The 17,935-nt window shown below is 40.9% G+C and overlaps 1 protein-coding gene across 3 annotated transcripts in view; it reads right to left on the reverse strand.

The window, feature by feature from the left end:
* FAM20B (FAM20B glycosaminoglycan xylosylkinase) overlaps positions 1 to 17,935 on the reverse strand; it is a 40,826-nt gene that overhangs the window by 10,971 nt on the left and 11,920 nt on the right. For all 3 annotated transcript variants that reach the window (XM_025430165.3, XM_025430164.3, XM_025430163.3), the window contains exons 2-4: positions 16,066 to 16,575; positions 10,758 to 10,844; positions 7,331 to 7,440 (exon numbers count right to left, since the gene is read on the reverse strand). In XM_025430165.3, the coding sequence (XP_025285950.1) occupies positions 7,331 to 7,440; positions 10,758 to 10,844; positions 16,066 to 16,442 (574 nt within the window). In that variant the 5' untranslated portion in view covers positions 16,443 to 16,575. The remainder of the gene's footprint in view (positions 1 to 7,330; positions 7,441 to 10,757; positions 10,845 to 16,065; positions 16,576 to 17,935) is intronic.

Consider the following 17,935-nt stretch of genomic DNA (forward strand, 5'->3'; position numbering starts at 1 on the left):
GGTGACACACTGTTGGTGACACTAGTGGAAGAGGGGTATTCTCACACATCATTTTGGGGAATGTAAACTGGTTCGAAATCTACGTAAAAAGTGCATGTGCCCTTTGGCCCAGCACTTTCACTTCTGGATATATTTGATTACATATGAAGTAACATAGGTACACATTAATTCTGGGCAACACTGATGGTAAAAAAAAAAAAAAAAAAAGGTATTGGAACTTACATGTCCAATAAAGGTCTGGTTAAATGAATTATGGTAGATCCATATGATGTAGCCCTTTGCAGCTGGTAAAACAACAAAAGAATGAAGAAGCTCTTATGTGATAATAGATGGATTTCCAAGATATATTAGGTAAGAGAATAAGATGTAGAAGAATGTACACTGTGACATGTTTTATAAAATGGCAGAGTTAAATAAAAAAATGATTAAAAAACAAACCAAAACACTGCTTTGGTAGGAAACCTTCATAAGTGAATAGAGTATGGTGTATTGGTTGAGTGGGAAGTAGGGTCAAGTTTCTGGAGTTAAAATAAAGACTATCAATAGTTATCAGGCATAAGACTTTGGGCATGTAATTTAATCTCTCTAAGCTTTTTCTGTAAAATGGATACTAGTCTCCTACCTTTGAGTTGTGAGGAGTAAATGAGATAATCCATGGTAATGCTCAGCACAAAGCCTTACACAATGTTAGAGACCAATCAATGCTGGCTATTTTATTTAACCTGGCCAACCTATCTTTCCAGACTTCAATATCTCTGTTTCCTGCCATTAACCTAGGCTCTGAATCCTTTATTATTTCCTGGATTTTATGACTTTTATAACTGGTTTTCTTATCACCTTGGTCTCTATGTTCTCCTTAGACAAACTACCACCTATAATGATCACGTCTATACCTCCAGCCCACACTTCTTCCCTAAACTGTAAACTAAAGTCTTAAGTACCAAAATGACTAGCCAACATTTACTCCTGGATGTTTCTGTCAAGGTAAGATTCAGACCAACATTGATTCTGTACTCAATTCCACTGTGTAGAAGTGCAATTCTTAGATACCAGCTGGGTATCCTACAGTTCAACTCAATTGTGACACTTTCTACCCAGAGACAGCATCAGATTTCACAGGTGAGAGGCTCAGTCCCATAAGACTGCGCTCCAAATCAGATGCCAGTTGCAAGTCTGGGTTGTCACCTGCGCTTCTGACTGGCTGGCTTATAAATTAGAGCTTTTCAGGAGCCCCATCTTGGGGTTTGATTCATTTGCTAGGGCAAAAGAATATACAGTGTGGAAAGGACAGTCTCTTCAATAAATGCTGTTAGGAACACTGGATAGCCATATGCAGAAGAATGAAACTGAAACACTACCTCATACCACGCACAAACATTAACTCAAAAGTGAATGGAAGACAGGAAACCATAAAACTCCTAGAAAAACACAGAGGCAGTAAGCTCTCTGACATTGGTCTGGATTATGTATGACTTTTTGGATGTGACACCAAAAGCAAAAATGAACAAGTGGTATTATATCAAAGTAAAAAGCTTCTGCACAGCAAAGGAAATTATCAACAAAATGAAAAGGGGCTAATATCCATAATATATAAAGAATTCATACAACTCAAAAGCAGAAAACAATCTGATTAAAAAATATAAGCAGAAGCAGGGTGCTTGGGTGGCTCAGTCAGTTAAGTGGCTGACTCAGGCCATGATCCCAGGGTTCTTCTTCTTCTTCTTTTTTTTTAAATATTTTATTTATTTATTCATGAGACACACAGAAAGAGAGAGAGAGAGAGAGAGAGGCAGAGAGAGAAGCAGGCTCCATGCAGGAAGCCCGATGTGGGACCTGATCCTGGGTCTCCTGGACCAGGCCACAGGCCAAAGGCAGCACTAAACCGCTGAGCCACCCAGGCTGCCCTGACCCCAGGGTTCTGAGACTGAGCTCTGCATCAGGCTCCCTGCTCCATGAGAAGTCTGCTTCTCCATCTCTGTCTGCTCCTGCTTGTGTGCTCACAGGCTCTAAGAAACAAAATCTTAAAAAAAAAAAAAAAAGAAAGCATGCTTAGGTGGCTCAGATGGTTAAGTGTCTGCCTTTGGTTCAGGTCATGATCCCAGGCCCCTGGGATCCAGGCCCGAGTTGAGCTCCCTGCTCAGCAGAGTCTGCTTTTCCTTCTCCCTCTTCCCGTCCTCTCTGCTCATGCTTCCTCTCTCTCTCAAATAAATAAATATAGCTATCTTAAAAAAAAAAAAGAGCAAAAGATCTGAAGAGACATTTCCAAAGAAGACATACAAGCGGCCAGTAGGTACATGAAAGATGTTCCACATTACTGGTCATCAGAGAAATGCAAGTCAAAACCACAATGAGATACCATCAGAAAGACAAATAAAAACTGTTGGTGAGGATATGCAGAAAAGGGAACCCTGTGTATCATTGGTGGGAATGTGAATTGGTATAGCCACTATGGTAAACACTATGGAAGTTTCTCAAAAAATTAAAAAATGGAACTACCATATGATCCTGCAATCCTAGTTCTGAGTATCTGGGGGAAAAAAACACTAACTTCAAAAGATATCTGCACCTCCATGTTCACTGCAGCATTATTTACAACAGCCAAGATAATGGAAACAACCCAAACGTCCACTGATGGATGAAGAAAATGTACTATATATGCACAATGGAATATTATTTAGCCACTAAAAAAGAATGAAATCTTGCCATTTGCAACAACTTGGATGGACTTTGAGGGCATTTTAATAAATGAAACAAATCAGACAGAGAAAGACAAATACCATGTGATCTCACTCATATGTAGAATCTAAAAACAAAACACAAAAGCAATCCAAAACCAAGTTTGTAGATACACAGAACGGACTGGTGGGTGCCAGAGGTGGACAAAATGGATGAAGGGGTCAAAAGGCACAAACTTCCAGTTGTAAGATAAGTAAGTCCCGGAGATGTAAAGTATAACATGGCCCCTATAGTTAATACTACTATAATGAAAGCTGCTAAGTGAATAAATATTATAAGTTCTCATCACAAGAAAAAAAAATCCCCAACTATGTATGGTGATGGATGTTAACCTAGACATTGTGGTGATCATTTCACAATATATAAAAATTGAAGTCATTATGATGTATACCTGAGACTAATAAAAATGTGTATGTTAATCATACCTCAATAAAAAAAAATGCTGGGGAGGCTCACAGGACTCAGGAAACCAGTTTACTCACTAGATTACTAGTTTATTACAAAGAATACATGTTGAAAGCCCAACGAAGAGATACACAGAGTGAAGTTCCCAACAAAGGAGCTTCTGTCCTCATGGGAGTTTGGGGCCTGGTCAATGGCATATGGAAGTGTCCTGGTTCACCAACCTGGGAACTTCTAAACCCCATACTATTGGGATTTTTAGGGAGGCTTTTTCATGTAGGTATGATTAAATATTAACTCTATTCTCAACCCCTCCCCCATCTCTGGAGAATGAGGGGGTACAGAGCTGTAAATTGCAACCTTCTAATTATGGCGTGTCTTTCTGCTGATCAGCCCACTCAGAGTCACCTTATTAGAACAAGAGATACTCTTGTGTTCTTATGGCTTAGGAATTTACCAGGGTTTTGGAAGCTCTGTGCCAGGCACATAAGAAATATATATATCTCTTATTATTTCACATAAGGAAACAAAATATCCAAAATTTGATTCATTATCTTCCTCCTCTTCACTTCCTTGAGTCTGTCCCCTTTCATACATTCCTAAGACAGCTAACAGCTTTGTTATACACTGAGTCATCCAATCTAGGAACTGGAGAATCATTCTTTATTTTTTCCTTCTCTCTCAATTGTCCCACTCAGCCCAAATGTTCATCAAATTCGTTCCATTCTAATTCCTGAGTGTCTCTTAACACTTCCTTTCCAGTCTTTGCTTGAGTTGTGGCTCCTACTGCACATGCAGTGAGTGCAGCCGCCACCACAGGCTCTCGGCTCTCACCTCACCCCCTTCCCAGTACATCCTCCATGATGCTGCTGCTGCTGTGGCTGGTTTCCCAAAATTCCAATCTGGTTTTCCCACGCACCAGCTCTTTTAATGGCCTCCCAGTGTCTGAGGAGCAAGTCTCCATTTCTAAGCTTTGTGCACGAGTCCCGTTGGTGACACTGTCCTGACCACGTGTCTTCCTCCCTCACCAGCCCCACACCTCCCTTTACTTCAGCTGAACTACACAGTCCCCTGAGCTTCCCACAGGCTTTTCTCCTCAACCCTGTCTCCAAGCTGTCCTCCACCTGAAACAGGGTCAACGAGAACCTGTACACTGGATGGGAACAAAATTACATTTTTATTAACTTTTTAAAGACTTACTTATTTGAGAGGGAGAGTGCACGCAGCATGCGTGTTGGCGGGGGTGGGGGGGGTGGGGAGCAAAGAGTCTTACGCAGACTCCATGCTGAGCTTGGGGCTCAACCTCATGACCCTGAGATCATGATCTGAGCTGAAACCAAGAGTTGGATGTTTAACCAAATGAGCCACCCAGGCACCCCTTTATTTTTATTAACTTTGATCTGAAACAGCATTCCTTCAATTATGATAGCTGGAAGCAAACCATGGTGGTATTAGCATTATCTGTGATTTTTCACCAGAGGAAATCACAGACTTTCATATGTTAGCAGACACTGCAAAAAGTATCATTTATACTCACAGCCTGAAATTATCAGTTACTAGATTACTGCTAGATCTTGTTATTTAACATGTTAAATAATAACAAAGCTCATGCTAGTATATTGCAAACGTCCTTTTTCAATTTTTTAAAAAGAATTTTGTTTATTTATTCATGAGAGACACAGAGAGAGAGGCAGGCTCCACGCAGGGAGCTTAATATGGGGCTTGATCCCAGGACTCCAGGATCGTGCCCTGGGCCAAAGGCAGGAGCTTAACTGCTAAGCCACTCAGGCATCCCGCTTTTTCAAATTTTTTATAACAAAACTAGATTTCAGTATTATTGGTTTCATTTATAAGTCTATGTATTCGAATTAATCTATTTAAAAATGTTATTGTGAAAAAAAAAATGTTATTGTGAGACAAGATCTCTAAGCTTCTCTAGCATGCCAAGAGTCTATAATATTAAAAAGGTTAAGAGTCTAAACACCTAGGTCATTCTTTCCCACTGTACCTCCCTGGGGGATTGCTATTCTCCTTTTAAGACCTGGATGAAACACCACCTTCACTAAAGGAACCATAACCCTTGCATCCCTCTTCCCTTCCACGCTGTCATGGGCACCCTATACATGTCTGGCTTCCCCATCAGATGAAACTCCTGGAAGGCAAGGAGGTGTCATTCATCTCTGGATATTCAGCACCTAGTTCAGAGCCTACCACACAGAAGTGAAATAAATTTTTTTTGAAATAATGTCTAAGAATATAAGCAGATGAAATATTTGAAAATCTGAAAATCCAGGTTTGAATCCTGGCTTAACAGTCAGTAGCTATGTGACTCAGGAAAGCCCTTGAATTCTAAGTCTCTTTCTCAGTATAAAATGTGGGTAAATCTCCCTTACTTACTGTACTCTTTTGTCAAGAGGAGCAAAATAAGGTAACTGTGTGAAAGTGCTTTGTCAAGTTGCAAGGGTTACACAGGATTTAGTTATTATGTCAAGTTATCTAATAACATATTTTTAAAAATTGTGCTAAGGTCAGCTGATTATTTAAAACCTATCTCCAGTGCAACCCCTCTACCTGCCTGAATGTTTATGTACCCCCAAATTCCTATGTTGAGCCCCTGATCCTCAGTGTAGTGGTATCTATGTACTGTGGTACAGTGGTATCTGTAGGTGGAACTTTTGGGAGGAGCCTTCATGATAGGATTCGTGCCCTTCTAAGAAGAGACAGAAGCGACAATTCCTCTCTCATTCTCTCCGCTGTGAGACAAACACAGCAAGATAATGGCTCATTAAAAACCAGGAAGAGGGCTCTGACCAGAATCCAACCATGCTAGTACCCTGATCTCGGACTTCCAGCCTCCAGAACTGTGAGAAATAAATCTCTACTGTTTAAGTCACATAGTCCATGATGTCTTATTATGACAGCTCCCCCTAAGACATTGCCCTGTGCTGCAAGGTGTATCCAGAAGCTCACTCCTGTACCAATCCTGTGTATTTTCAGGTCTTTAGACCCTCATTCCCATCATTACTTCCTATCATTTTGCCTCATGAGCGTCTTCTTTGCTACCTGGGTGTAGTTCTTACTGATTCTTCAATACTCAGTATAGTTGCTAATAACCTCCTCTACAAACCTTTTCCTGGCCTCTCCCTCCCCCACACCTGGCACCATGTATGAGAGTTAACCTTCTAAGAGTCTCCAGAGAGCAGAGACTCTGGCCTATTCTTCTTGACCTCCTCTCATCCTTCAGGAATTCACGTTTGCCTGAGCATAAAATTGGACAAGCAAAAGTGATTAGAAAACACATGAAACAAATCAGTGACACTGGGTTATTTGTAAGAACAGCCTTAGCCTTAGCCTTGTAGGTTTAAATTCTGAATGATGATTCTGTCACAGGGCCTTTAAATATTCAATTTCACCTCATTTCAAATATAAATCCATTCATTCTAGCAAAGCAAGGTGACATTCATCTGGCAATGTCTGTTTCAACAGTTGTAATGCAGAGCACTGTGTCACTGAGAATGTCAATGTGATGAGGCTGGGACAAGAGACCACAGCAACTCTAAAATCTTCCCATTTTCACTGTGCCCACAAGAACAAGAGTATGAATTTTAGCTCAGCAGCCTTATCTGAGAGTGAGAGAACAGAGGCCAGAGGCCAAAGGAACCAGAGCCATGTCCATGCACACTGAGTCATAGGCTGCCCCTTTGCAGGGTAGCAGAAGGCAGTGGTGATCTTCCAGGTCCGAACGCAACCATACAAGGGCATTTCTGACCCTCTTTCAGAGCTGCCTTATGGTTTCCTCAATTCTAGGGAGACAGTTCCCAAGAAAGTACATGTATGTGAAAAAAAACACCAAGTCAATGATAAACACACCACAGATTTAGGCCAAATTCTGAGTTTGGAATTTACTTCAAGATCAAGCAAAAGAAAATAAAGTTATTACCTACTTAGGCTATCAGCAAATTACCTCACTTCCTAACTTCACAGACACAACCAAGTACACATAAAGGAAAACTTTCACTTTCTGGCCATCTACCATTAGATCCATTTCCCCTGTAGCCTGAGGACAAGTGGCCTGATTTGCTTTTGTATTCTCGAGTTCTTCAATTCTTATAAATCACAAACCAGCTTGCTCAATGATGTCCCACTTAACTTATTAACTCTTCCCCTATTTAAATGTCCTCTATAATCTTACCTACTGTTAGGAAGGTGCTCAAGAGCTGCTCCGTGGCAACAGGCTTGATTTCTGTCCGTAGATTAACAAATCTGCCAACCACCAAGGGGGCTCGGCGGAAACCCAGAATCCTGGTTTGGGAGGTTGAAGAACAGAAGAGAAAAATCTTTGGGGGTGTATTTTATGAAGTAGTCTTAGAAAAGATACTGTTGATTGGCAGGTATATGTATATTTTTATGTATTTTAAAGATTTTATTTTTTTAAAAGTTATCTCTACCCCCGCCATGGGGTTTGAACTCAAAACCCTGAGATCAAGAGTTGCCCGCTCTATTGACTGAGCCAGCCTGGCGCCCTTGTAGGTAAATATATTTTAAAGGTACATATATTTATGAGTTTACTATCAAGATGTATGTAGTTTATTTTATTTTGCACTTCAGGAAAAAGGATAGGGCAAATCTGACAAAATATGAATTGCTCAATCTGGGGAATGGGTATATGGGTTCATTTATTCTAATTTGTTAGAAATTTTTCATAATAAAACTTTTAAGTAAATTTTAACAAAGCATTAAAAAATGGGCTTAAGGGCTTACAAAAACTTTTTAATGCATTTTTTGTTAAAAAAATACTTAAAACTTTTAAGTAAATTTTAACAAAGCATTAAAATATGGGCTTAATGGGCTTAAAAAAAACTTTTAAGTATATTTTAACAAAGCATTAAAAAAATGGGCTTTGAACCATACATAGGTTCAAAGCTTTAGATAAAACAGCATTTTGGTAGAAAACTATACAGATTAATCTAAAAGGATAAACCCACAGGACAACTAAATACAGATATACTTAAAGATACTTCGAATGGTCTAAAAGTACCTTATGGCTGAGCAAAATCATTTTTTAAAAAATGAAATTTCCTGGTTAAAAAATATATATATCTCACTGAAGAAAGGTTGGAGGGGCAGGATTTGGAACATACATAAAAGTTAGGATGAAGAAAATAAAGATTATCCGTAATTCCACAGCCCAGAAATAACTACTGACATTTGGCCTAGGAGAATTTTTTCCTTTACACATACGTAGAAACACATACATGCTCTTGTGTATAGACACACAACTGAGATTATGCTATACAAAGTTTTGTATCCTGCTTTTCACTCATTGTTATATTATGAACTTTTTCTCACGTCATGATAAAACCTTTAAAAATGCTGCAGAAACAAATAATCCATTGTTCAGGGCTGCTGACTGTCTTAAATTCAATCTTTGAAAAGCCACAAAAGCAAGCAGATCAACAGATGTGTCAAAATAACAAAAAAGTGAGAGAACCTCTCTCCTGAGGCCAGAGAAGGTGGTTAAAATTCTATTGTAATAGAGAAACAGCACCCCAGAGCAGAAAAGTTTCAGGAGCCATGGATGGGAAAGAGAGTTGGGAATTCCTTTTTCTGCTTATGGACCACCACCAGGCCAAAGAACAGCAGCCAGTGTAGTGCTAAAAGGCCATGTCATAGGGCCACCTGAGCCTGGCTGGGGTGGGGTGAGGGTGGAGGACATTTAATAGAATGGGTAGGGGGACAGGCTAGAAAGTAACTTTCAGACTTTGAGGTAGGGAGGGACTTTTGAACACAACACTGCCAAAGCACAAGTCATGAATTCAAACAGTATATTTAATTAACATCAAAGGTAGTGATTTCTGTACAAAGACTACTTCAAATTAATGAATGGGTGTTGTGCTGTGAAACGATAAGGAGATGTTAAATTTTGCTAATCACTGGGGAAAAACAAAAATAACTAACAATGAGGTATCATTTTACATATATTAGATGAACACAAATTAGTGTGCTGGATAATATGAAATATTGGTATAGACATGGAAAATGATCTTCATACCCTTCTGGTGTCTATCAGCAAGGAGATAGGGTTTCAGAATTAAGAAAACCGGGAAACAAATGGGGTCTTGGAAAGACTGATTTTAGCATGTGTTTAAGTGAGGAGCAGGATTTACCCAATTCTCTACTGCCAAGTCTTAAAAGAGGCAGAGAAAATTCATGGTATTGTGAACAAACATTTATTTAACCTTTTCCATTATCACTGGATATTTAGACTGCTACTAAGTTTTCACTACTAAAAATGCATAGCTAAGATCCTGGATATATGTAACTTTGAATTTCATTATTTCTCCAGGGTACTTCTTAGAAATACTTTCCTAGAAAGATCTTAAATATTTGTGTAAAAGGTAGTTACTCATCCAAAGGGTTAAGAGCATTCAGGTTTCCGATACATAATGCCAGAGTTCTTAAAAAGAAAGACTGAACCGATTAACCATGCAACAAGCTCCATGAGAATTTCAATGCATTCCTGCAAATAAAGTACTTTTTAAAAAAAATTCTGGCCATTTTCAGCAGAAGAAAATTGTATCCCATTGTTTCAACTGGATTTTTTGTTGCTGTTACTGGTAAGGATGAACCTCCGTCATATTTACTAACGAATGATAATTTCTATTTAGTCAACCTTGACCTTAGATCATTTTCTATTAAAGTTTTAGCATATATATAGATTTGTACATTCATATATTAAGGTTGTTAATGCTTGGATTATATTAGATTCAAGTATTTTCTCCTAGTTTGCTTTTAAGTTTGTTTTGTTTTTTTTTTTTTTTTTGTTTACTGACATAGGAGTTAACTGTATTTAGCTGAGTCTACTGAATAGCTTTTCCTTTGCAACTTTTCAATTGTTGCTTTTATGCCTGGAAAATCCTTCCTAATCCAGAAAGAGACAAAAATTCACCTTTATTTTCTTCTATATTCATTTAACAAATATTGTGAATATTTCTTTTAAAGTCTGTCAATATGCCCTGATGAAAGACCTATTCAGAAGAGCAAGTGAGCTACCAGACAGTTCAGTTAGCAGGCTCCCAACTAGTCACTTGCTGAAAAAATACTAATTTTCCAATTAGCTTATACAGTTCAATTTATTTAGGCTTTTCTTTTGGAATTATTCTGGTTACTGAAACCAAGCATATTTTGTATGAAGAACACTAAAATTCACTATATATGTCATGCTATATGCTTCTAGCATATGGGGATAAGTATCACTTAAAACAAAAATAAAGCAAAACAAACAAAAAACAATATTGTCAGGCCCAATTAATGATCAATTCAGAGACTTGAGTTCCAACTCTGGTTTTCATCCTGCCATTTTATTTACCAAGAACATCTTCGTGCATGATGGCAGAGGGCATACCAGAATGAAATGATCTTAAAGAGTGAAGATATTTACTCTGGTATTCCCAATACCACCCAGATTACAAAGGACTCATGCAAATTTCATGGAATCTGTCAATCAGCTTTCTCAAGTAGGTACCAAGTCAAAGTTATAAGTGTTGCTCCCTTAGCCCATAAGCCCTCTCGAAGATATTTTTAAAAGGAAACAAACGCAATCCTCTGTAATGACATACCTGTCCAAATGAAAGGCTGCTACCTCTGCATTGTGTCTATCATAACCAGCATATGGCTCCCCTTCTACCACATAGTCTCGGTTATACCTGCAGAGTGAATGGGAAGCACAGATGTAGACATGAATTATATCGGCACCAGAGCTGATAACACAACAGAAACTAGCAAACCTGACTCTACCTCCACTGTCAAACCTGAGAACGGTTGTGGATTTGGATGAATTCCTAGCAGATGGGGTGAAGAGGAAGTGGAGAAGAAAACTAGATTGCTCTATCGGCAATCATTCTGAATAAAACATGCAAGCTGTTATTTCTACCCCTCTAAAAGACTTTCAATGTCGTCTAAGCAAAACTCTAAGGTCATTTTCTATCTCTGTATCTCTACCATGATGTTAAGCCTATAGTTGGTGCTTAATAAATGTTTACTAACATTTTTATTAGACTGAACTAAAGAAATGAAGGAAAACATACAATTAAAATGTCTGTTTATACCAGAATGGCTATGGCAACGCTTATAAGAGAAGGGAAAAAAACGATCTTGATATGCCTCAGTGTTTGTTAATGAGTAGGCAAAGGCACATTTGTAAAAAGCTATTTGAATAACCACCCTCTTTCCCTCTGTCTACATTTATGATGATGTAGTGGCAGGAATACCGGACCAGTGTGAGAGCTAGGTATACAGTTCTGTCATTACCTGTCAGGGTAACCTTGAAGAAAACCATTCTCTGGGTCTTAAGATTCTTCATCTACAACATATGAGGGGCTGAACTAGGAGGCAATTTCTAAGATCTCTTTGAGTCCACTCATGATTTTACATCACATGTATAACATAAACAAAGGATAATAAAAACTGGCATATTTCTTTCTACCAATCACTAAGATACCATTTAACAGTTAATTGGAAAGAAAGAGACACTAAATCGCCTATGACCTCTACAGTTTACCTGCATTTCCCAAATCAAAAGACCTATTAGGTTTTACAGGCAAGTGTAAAATAGCAATGAACAAAACTGGAGGAAAGAGGAGCTGCTCTGCTGGGGACACCTGGATCAGGGAAGTGGGAGACGGTATTATCAAAGGCCGTGAGCTTCAACGTAAATGACCTTGGAGTATAAAGTGAAACAAACCATGCCCACAAAACACATTTTCAAGGCAAAGTGATGGAACACTTCTGTCAGAAGATAGCCGTGAGTCACCGCTGGGTTGGAGGCCAGTATCTTCTTAGTATGGTCAATATACTCAAACGTTTTTCATTTCTAGCGTCAAAGCATTATTCAGACTACCTAACACTGGCTGCCTCCCCAGTAAAGTCTCAATTTTCAAATAGAACTGCAATAAAAGTGGATACTAGTCAAGCACTTCTCTCTTCACCACAGCTGTAGGCTGTCTGTAAATCTGGGGGGCAGTCCCGGAATACTTTCTTTGTTGGGGCTCCAGCGGAGCCACAGGGACATATGTGCGGTGTGCAGTCCATTCCTTCCAGTGAAATGCTAGAGAACTTTCTAATACCTCAAAAGGCACCTCAGAGTGAAATGTTAAACCCTAGAGGGCTAGAGGGCATTGGGGGTGACCTGGAGGGAAAGGGAGGAAAAGAGGGGAAGGAGTAAGAATCAAAGAGCTGGTGCAGTCTGGAGGCCTGACTCCCTGGCTCCCCCATGGGCTTTGTGAAATGTGGCAAGTCTGAACTCTGTGTCTCCCCCATCAAAGGAGCAGCTGGCCCGGACAATCTCCAAGGTCCCTTCCAGGACTTCCTAGGATGACTACTCACTTCTCACTCCCAGACCTCCCCTGCCATCTTGCTGCCTTCCTACCAGAACTGTAGGCTCTGCCTATGAAAGCCCATCTACTTCCAGAATGCAAATAGCTACACTGAAAAAAAAAAAAAAACAACCCACCACTTTTCTAATGTAAGGCAAAATGTGCAAATAAAAGCATCACCGTCTTCCTATAAATCCCATCCACCACACGCGTCTCCTATCTCTGACAGGAGGACATGGCCAACCAGGCTCCGGAAGTGCGGAAACCACAAGTGGCTCGTAAAAAAGGGTGCGTGTGTCGCCTTAGCAGCAGGGGTGCAGAGCCTCCTCTCAGCAGAGAGTGATCCATCTTCAGTCACTGACAGAGCAGCAAAATTCATACAGTTACTGCCAATAAATCACTCCCATCCTTCTGGTGAAGGGCATCAGAGTCTGACCAAGGACATTAATTTGTGCTTACACTAGGACTAAATAGCCACGGGGCCCCCAGGGTCAGCAGAGCAATCTACTGGGCGGCCCGGGACTAGAGGCAATTTCTCCAAGCACCTACAGGTGCACCCACCCTCCGCAGCCCCCCACAGTGCCAGGTATAACTAGTGCAGGTTGGCATATGCTCCCTACCCTGGGGACCCAGCCGCTCATGGGGTGGGGGCAGTCCCCTGGAGCTGGGAGGGACCAGTGTGATGGGGATAGAGAACAGGGTATAGAGAGGAGGACCAGACTGCCACGGGTTGACCATTAGGCTGTGGAGGCTGGGTTTTGTCCTGAGAGCAACGGGAGGTCCCTGGATGTCTTAAAGCTGGGAACATGGTGCTGAAATGGGCGTTTGGAGGAGGAATGAAAGTGGCCCCTCAGGAGGGTGTGGGAGAGGAAGGTAAGGGGATAGCTGCAGAGGTGGTAAGAGATAGGAGTTGAAGCAACAATGACTAGGTTAGTTTGTGCAGTTATCTGCTCCCCCTCCCCTAGTCACAGCTGGGCCTCCCCTCTCCCCGCTTCCTACTTGGTCTGCATACCCTGGGCCTACCTGCAAAGTGCCAGGATACCTGCCTTCTAACACCTCCTGCTGGCCCATCTTACCCCTGACTCCCCCCGCCGTACAGACAATGGTCGTGGATGGGACATCCTCTCACGTCAGCATGAAACACCCACAACTCATCTCTGTACACGAATTTCATTTTTGTTTTTAGCCTGCCTTTCCATCAACACTGCTGATGGCCCAGGCCACAAACCAAGAGGTCAAGGACTACATTTCAAAACTCAGCTCTCTATTTCTGATGATGGGTGCTCCATGTTATCACACTTACAGGAAAGCAAGCAAGCTGAAGGTAATTACGTGTGTGGGCGGAACACCAGCCACTCGGATCCAACTCAGATCCAAACACCAGTTCTGGCTGGGTGACCTTGTTGAGTAAGTGACTCTCCTGCAGCCTCGGTTTCTTGCTCTAGAAATAAGAAGTGTAACTGCCCACAGCTGTGATGCAGGCTGAAAGCACTGACAGAGACAAAAGTACTTAGTGTGGTGCCTGGTGAGAGATGTGTATCCAATGGAAAATGCCTCGTAAGGCCCCCATAACCATACTTTTTCCACATTACCTGCCAATCAGACCTTTTTATTCTCCAAAAGCATACTGTATTTTTAACTTTCCTAATTTCCATATCTTCCATACATCACACCTCCCTGTTCCAGGCAAATGCAGACTTCTTCCCTTTCTGGGATTCCAACAGTTTTGCTCTCTGGCTGCCCATCATCTACTGATGGTAGGGTCATGAAGACAGCTAAATTAACTGGTCTTGTCACAGCTGAATTCTGTACATCTTTACTCCGTATTTCTTTCCCACCCTGGCAAGAGACCCAAAGGTGTGTGTTGTAATTCTCTCAAAAAGCTCTATTAAGGAATGAAAAAAATATTGAGTACACAGAAAATTTTAGATATTACCAACTTTGAGAAAATCCACTAGTAACTAATTCCTGGCAAGAGAATATGAATCACCATCATGTTAACCTATTTCAAATTCATATACTCACAGAAAACTTAAAAAAAATCATACTATACAACTGCTACACAAATTATTTCTGTAGAGCCTTAGAGAAGACCCCAAGGGATCACTGTCTAACAACATACGATTCAGCTCACTTTCTCAGATTTTGGACTGAGGTAACTAAAATGGCTCAGCTCTCTCCTTTAAACACATAAAACAACAATGAGGCATCACTACACACCTATCAGAATGGCTAAAATCCCAAACACCGGCAACACCAAATGCTGATGAGGATGTAGAGTAACAGTAGTGCTGGTGGGAATGTAAAATAGTACAGCTACTTTGGAAGACAGTTTGGCAGTTTCTTACGAAATTAAATATACCCTTACCATACGATCCAGCAATCATACTCCTTGGTATTTAACCAAATGAGCTGAAAACTTCCATCTACAAAACACGTGCACATGGCGTCTATAGCAGCTTTATTCAAAAATGCCAAAGTGTAGACGCAACCAAGATGTCCCTCAGTAGGTAGATGGATAAACAAAATGTGGTATATCCAGACAATGGAGTGTTATTCAGTAATAAAATGAACCTCAATCCACAAAAAGACATGGAAGAAACTTAAATGCATATTGCTAAGTGAGAGAAGCCGATCTTAAAAGACTACAAAGACATGAGTCCAATTATATAGCATTTAGAGAAGGCAAAACTATGGAGACAGTAAAAAGATCAGTAGGGACTTGATCTTTGCTAGGGACTTGGAGGAGAGATAGAAGGCTAGGTAAGTGCAACATGGGATTTTTAGGGCAGGGAAGCTGTTCTGTAGGATACTTTAATGGTGGATACTTGAGATTATATGTTTATTAAAATCCACAGAATGTACCACACACAGTGTGAACCTTACTGCAAACAATGGACTTTAGTTACTAAATTAATACTGGCTCATCAACTGTAATAAATATCCTATACTAATAGAAGATGTAAATAATGGGGACACTGGGGGTAGGCATGTGTGTGTGTGGTGGGGTGGGGGGAACTCTCTATACTTTCCTCTTGGTTCTTCTGTAAACCTAGAACTGCTCCGGGAAATAAAGATTAATTGAAACAAAACCCATGTGAAAGAATCATAGCTTCAGTACTTAAAAGGGACTTAAGCCCTGTCCTAACCCACTCCAGCTCTGGTAACTCCTACTCTACTGCATCCTAACCTGTGGTTGGTTATCCAGCCTCTAATGGGACACTTTGGTCACAAGTCGCCTATTTCCTAACCAGCTTATCTTATATCTCTGACATCTGGCACACAGCACATATTTGATAAATTTAGAAATCAAGGAGAGCTCAAAGTGTAAAACATTCAGTCTTCTCCACAACCAAAACCTGTTCCTGTAAATCTCCCCTACTCAAAGAATCATACAACATTAAGAGCTAGAAAATACTTCAGAGATCCAGTGGTCTACCCTCTTCATTCTATTGAAGAGACTACCAAGAGCAGGAGATGAGCAGTCTTAGAGAAATCCCACATTACGTGAATCAACCGACAAGCACAGAGAACTTCCAAGATGAAGACTTACCGCTTAGGCTTGAAAACAACTTTCTGTCCTCCTTCAAGTATGAGTAAGGCTTTCAGCTGTGTCCCTTTATAACCCACGTCAGCTTTAATAATTTTTTTGGTGGCCATGGCGTGCATGATTGCCCCCAGCTCTGGTGTCTCTTCCGGGTACACTTCCCGGGGAACCACCCACTGGGCTGCGATCTCCCAGGGAGACTGCAAGGTGTGGTCCAGCTTGGGCACCAGCTCCACCCGCAAGCCGGCCATCATTCTGTGAAAAGCCCGCTGGTCCTCTCGGTTTGCAGCTGATGTGTCTAAGTTGTCAATCAGGAAAACTTTGGTGAAGATAAAGATGACAAGAAGGATTGCTAACAGCACGACTCGCTGCTTTAGCTTCATGTTGACCTCTTTTCCTTCTCCCCTAACCCACTCTCTCTCACTTATCAAGGAGAGCAGGTGATGATGGTTAGCAGGGAGATGCCATGATTATGTGCACTGGTCCATTTCTTCACTGGAGCGCCTCCCACAATTCCTGCAAGCCCAAGTACAAAGCAAAATTCAGTCAGAAATTCTGTCCTTCCACTCCTGAATCTTTTGTAAGCCTCAGACACATTACTCACTCTTTGATTCTTGCTAATCCTATGCTTGAGAAGACCTATTCTTGCTAATCCTATGCTTGAGAATTTAAACCTAACTGGTGTGGGGAAGGACTTCATAGGTAAGAACCAGGTACAATGTAGATTTTAAAGCAAATACTCCTGTTTGAATAGGGTGCAGAGTCATCTAGGAGCCACTAGACTGGCTACAAATTCCAAAACACCAAAACAACAAGAAAAAGCACAACAAAAGCAACACTAAGAGATACATAACTCCTTAACTTTCATTTTTGCCTTTCATAAAGGACTTTTGAACATCCAAAACCACTAGTATTTGGAAACTTTCCAGTCCTTATCTTCTCTAAATGTAAGTTTTATGACATGCTGTAAGTCAGGAACTCCTAAAAATGCCAAAGAGGATACAGAGGACAGCAATAACTCCTCCAAATCCCAATCCCCAGCAACCCTGGAAATGCCGTATCTGTTGCTCGCATATTTAAATACAATACCCAGACACGTATCTCTATTTAATCAGTCTTCCACTAATTATTTTTCAAAATTAAAATCCCTGTAAAATAGGGATAATCAAATCTGGATAAATTAAGTAAAGGAAAAACACATCCCTATACCATCTGCCTATTAGTAGAACATGATGAGAAAACTAATGGAACCTGGTACTATAGCAACACTCCAGAGTCTGGACTGGGCAGGCACGCAACAAAGATACTGATGTCACGGACATAAAGCAGCCCTGCTTCCAGTGTGGAGCTGACCACAGTCTGGTCCATTCTCAAGCTAACAGACTCCCAACACAAGATGTTTGCAAGGGTGTCAAGAACATACAGTTCAGACTCATTTGCATGCCGACAGGTTGCTTGCCAGTCCATAGGCCATTTAAAAACATGAACGAGCCTGCTCTGCTGTGTGCCTACCGACAGCACAGCACTAGTCTGAGGCAAAGGTGACAGGAAGATGACAGGGAGGGGCTTCACTCTCCAATTCATTTAACAACCCAAACCATTAATCAAAGAAGTAACACCAATATAAAAGACAGGGTGGACTCCCACCCCAACTGGAGACTGCTCTCCTAACAGCAGCCGGGAACACTTCCAAACAGCTACCAGGGTGACAGTGTGCTCCAAGGGCAACACCTCGTGGTGAGCCTACTGCTGAGCAGTTCACTGTCCGTGATTAACCACTCCTCTCCCCGTTCGTTTTCACGGAGAAGTGGAAAGTGAGAGTCGAATTCAAATTCTGATGATCTCCAGCCACCTGTTTTGTGTCATCATCATCCTC

This window comes from Canis lupus, chromosome 7 (assembly GCF_003254725.2).
Source record: "Canis lupus dingo isolate Sandy chromosome 7, ASM325472v2, whole genome shotgun sequence".
In the NCBI taxonomy this organism is placed as follows: domain Eukaryota; kingdom Metazoa; phylum Chordata; class Mammalia; order Carnivora; family Canidae; genus Canis; species Canis lupus.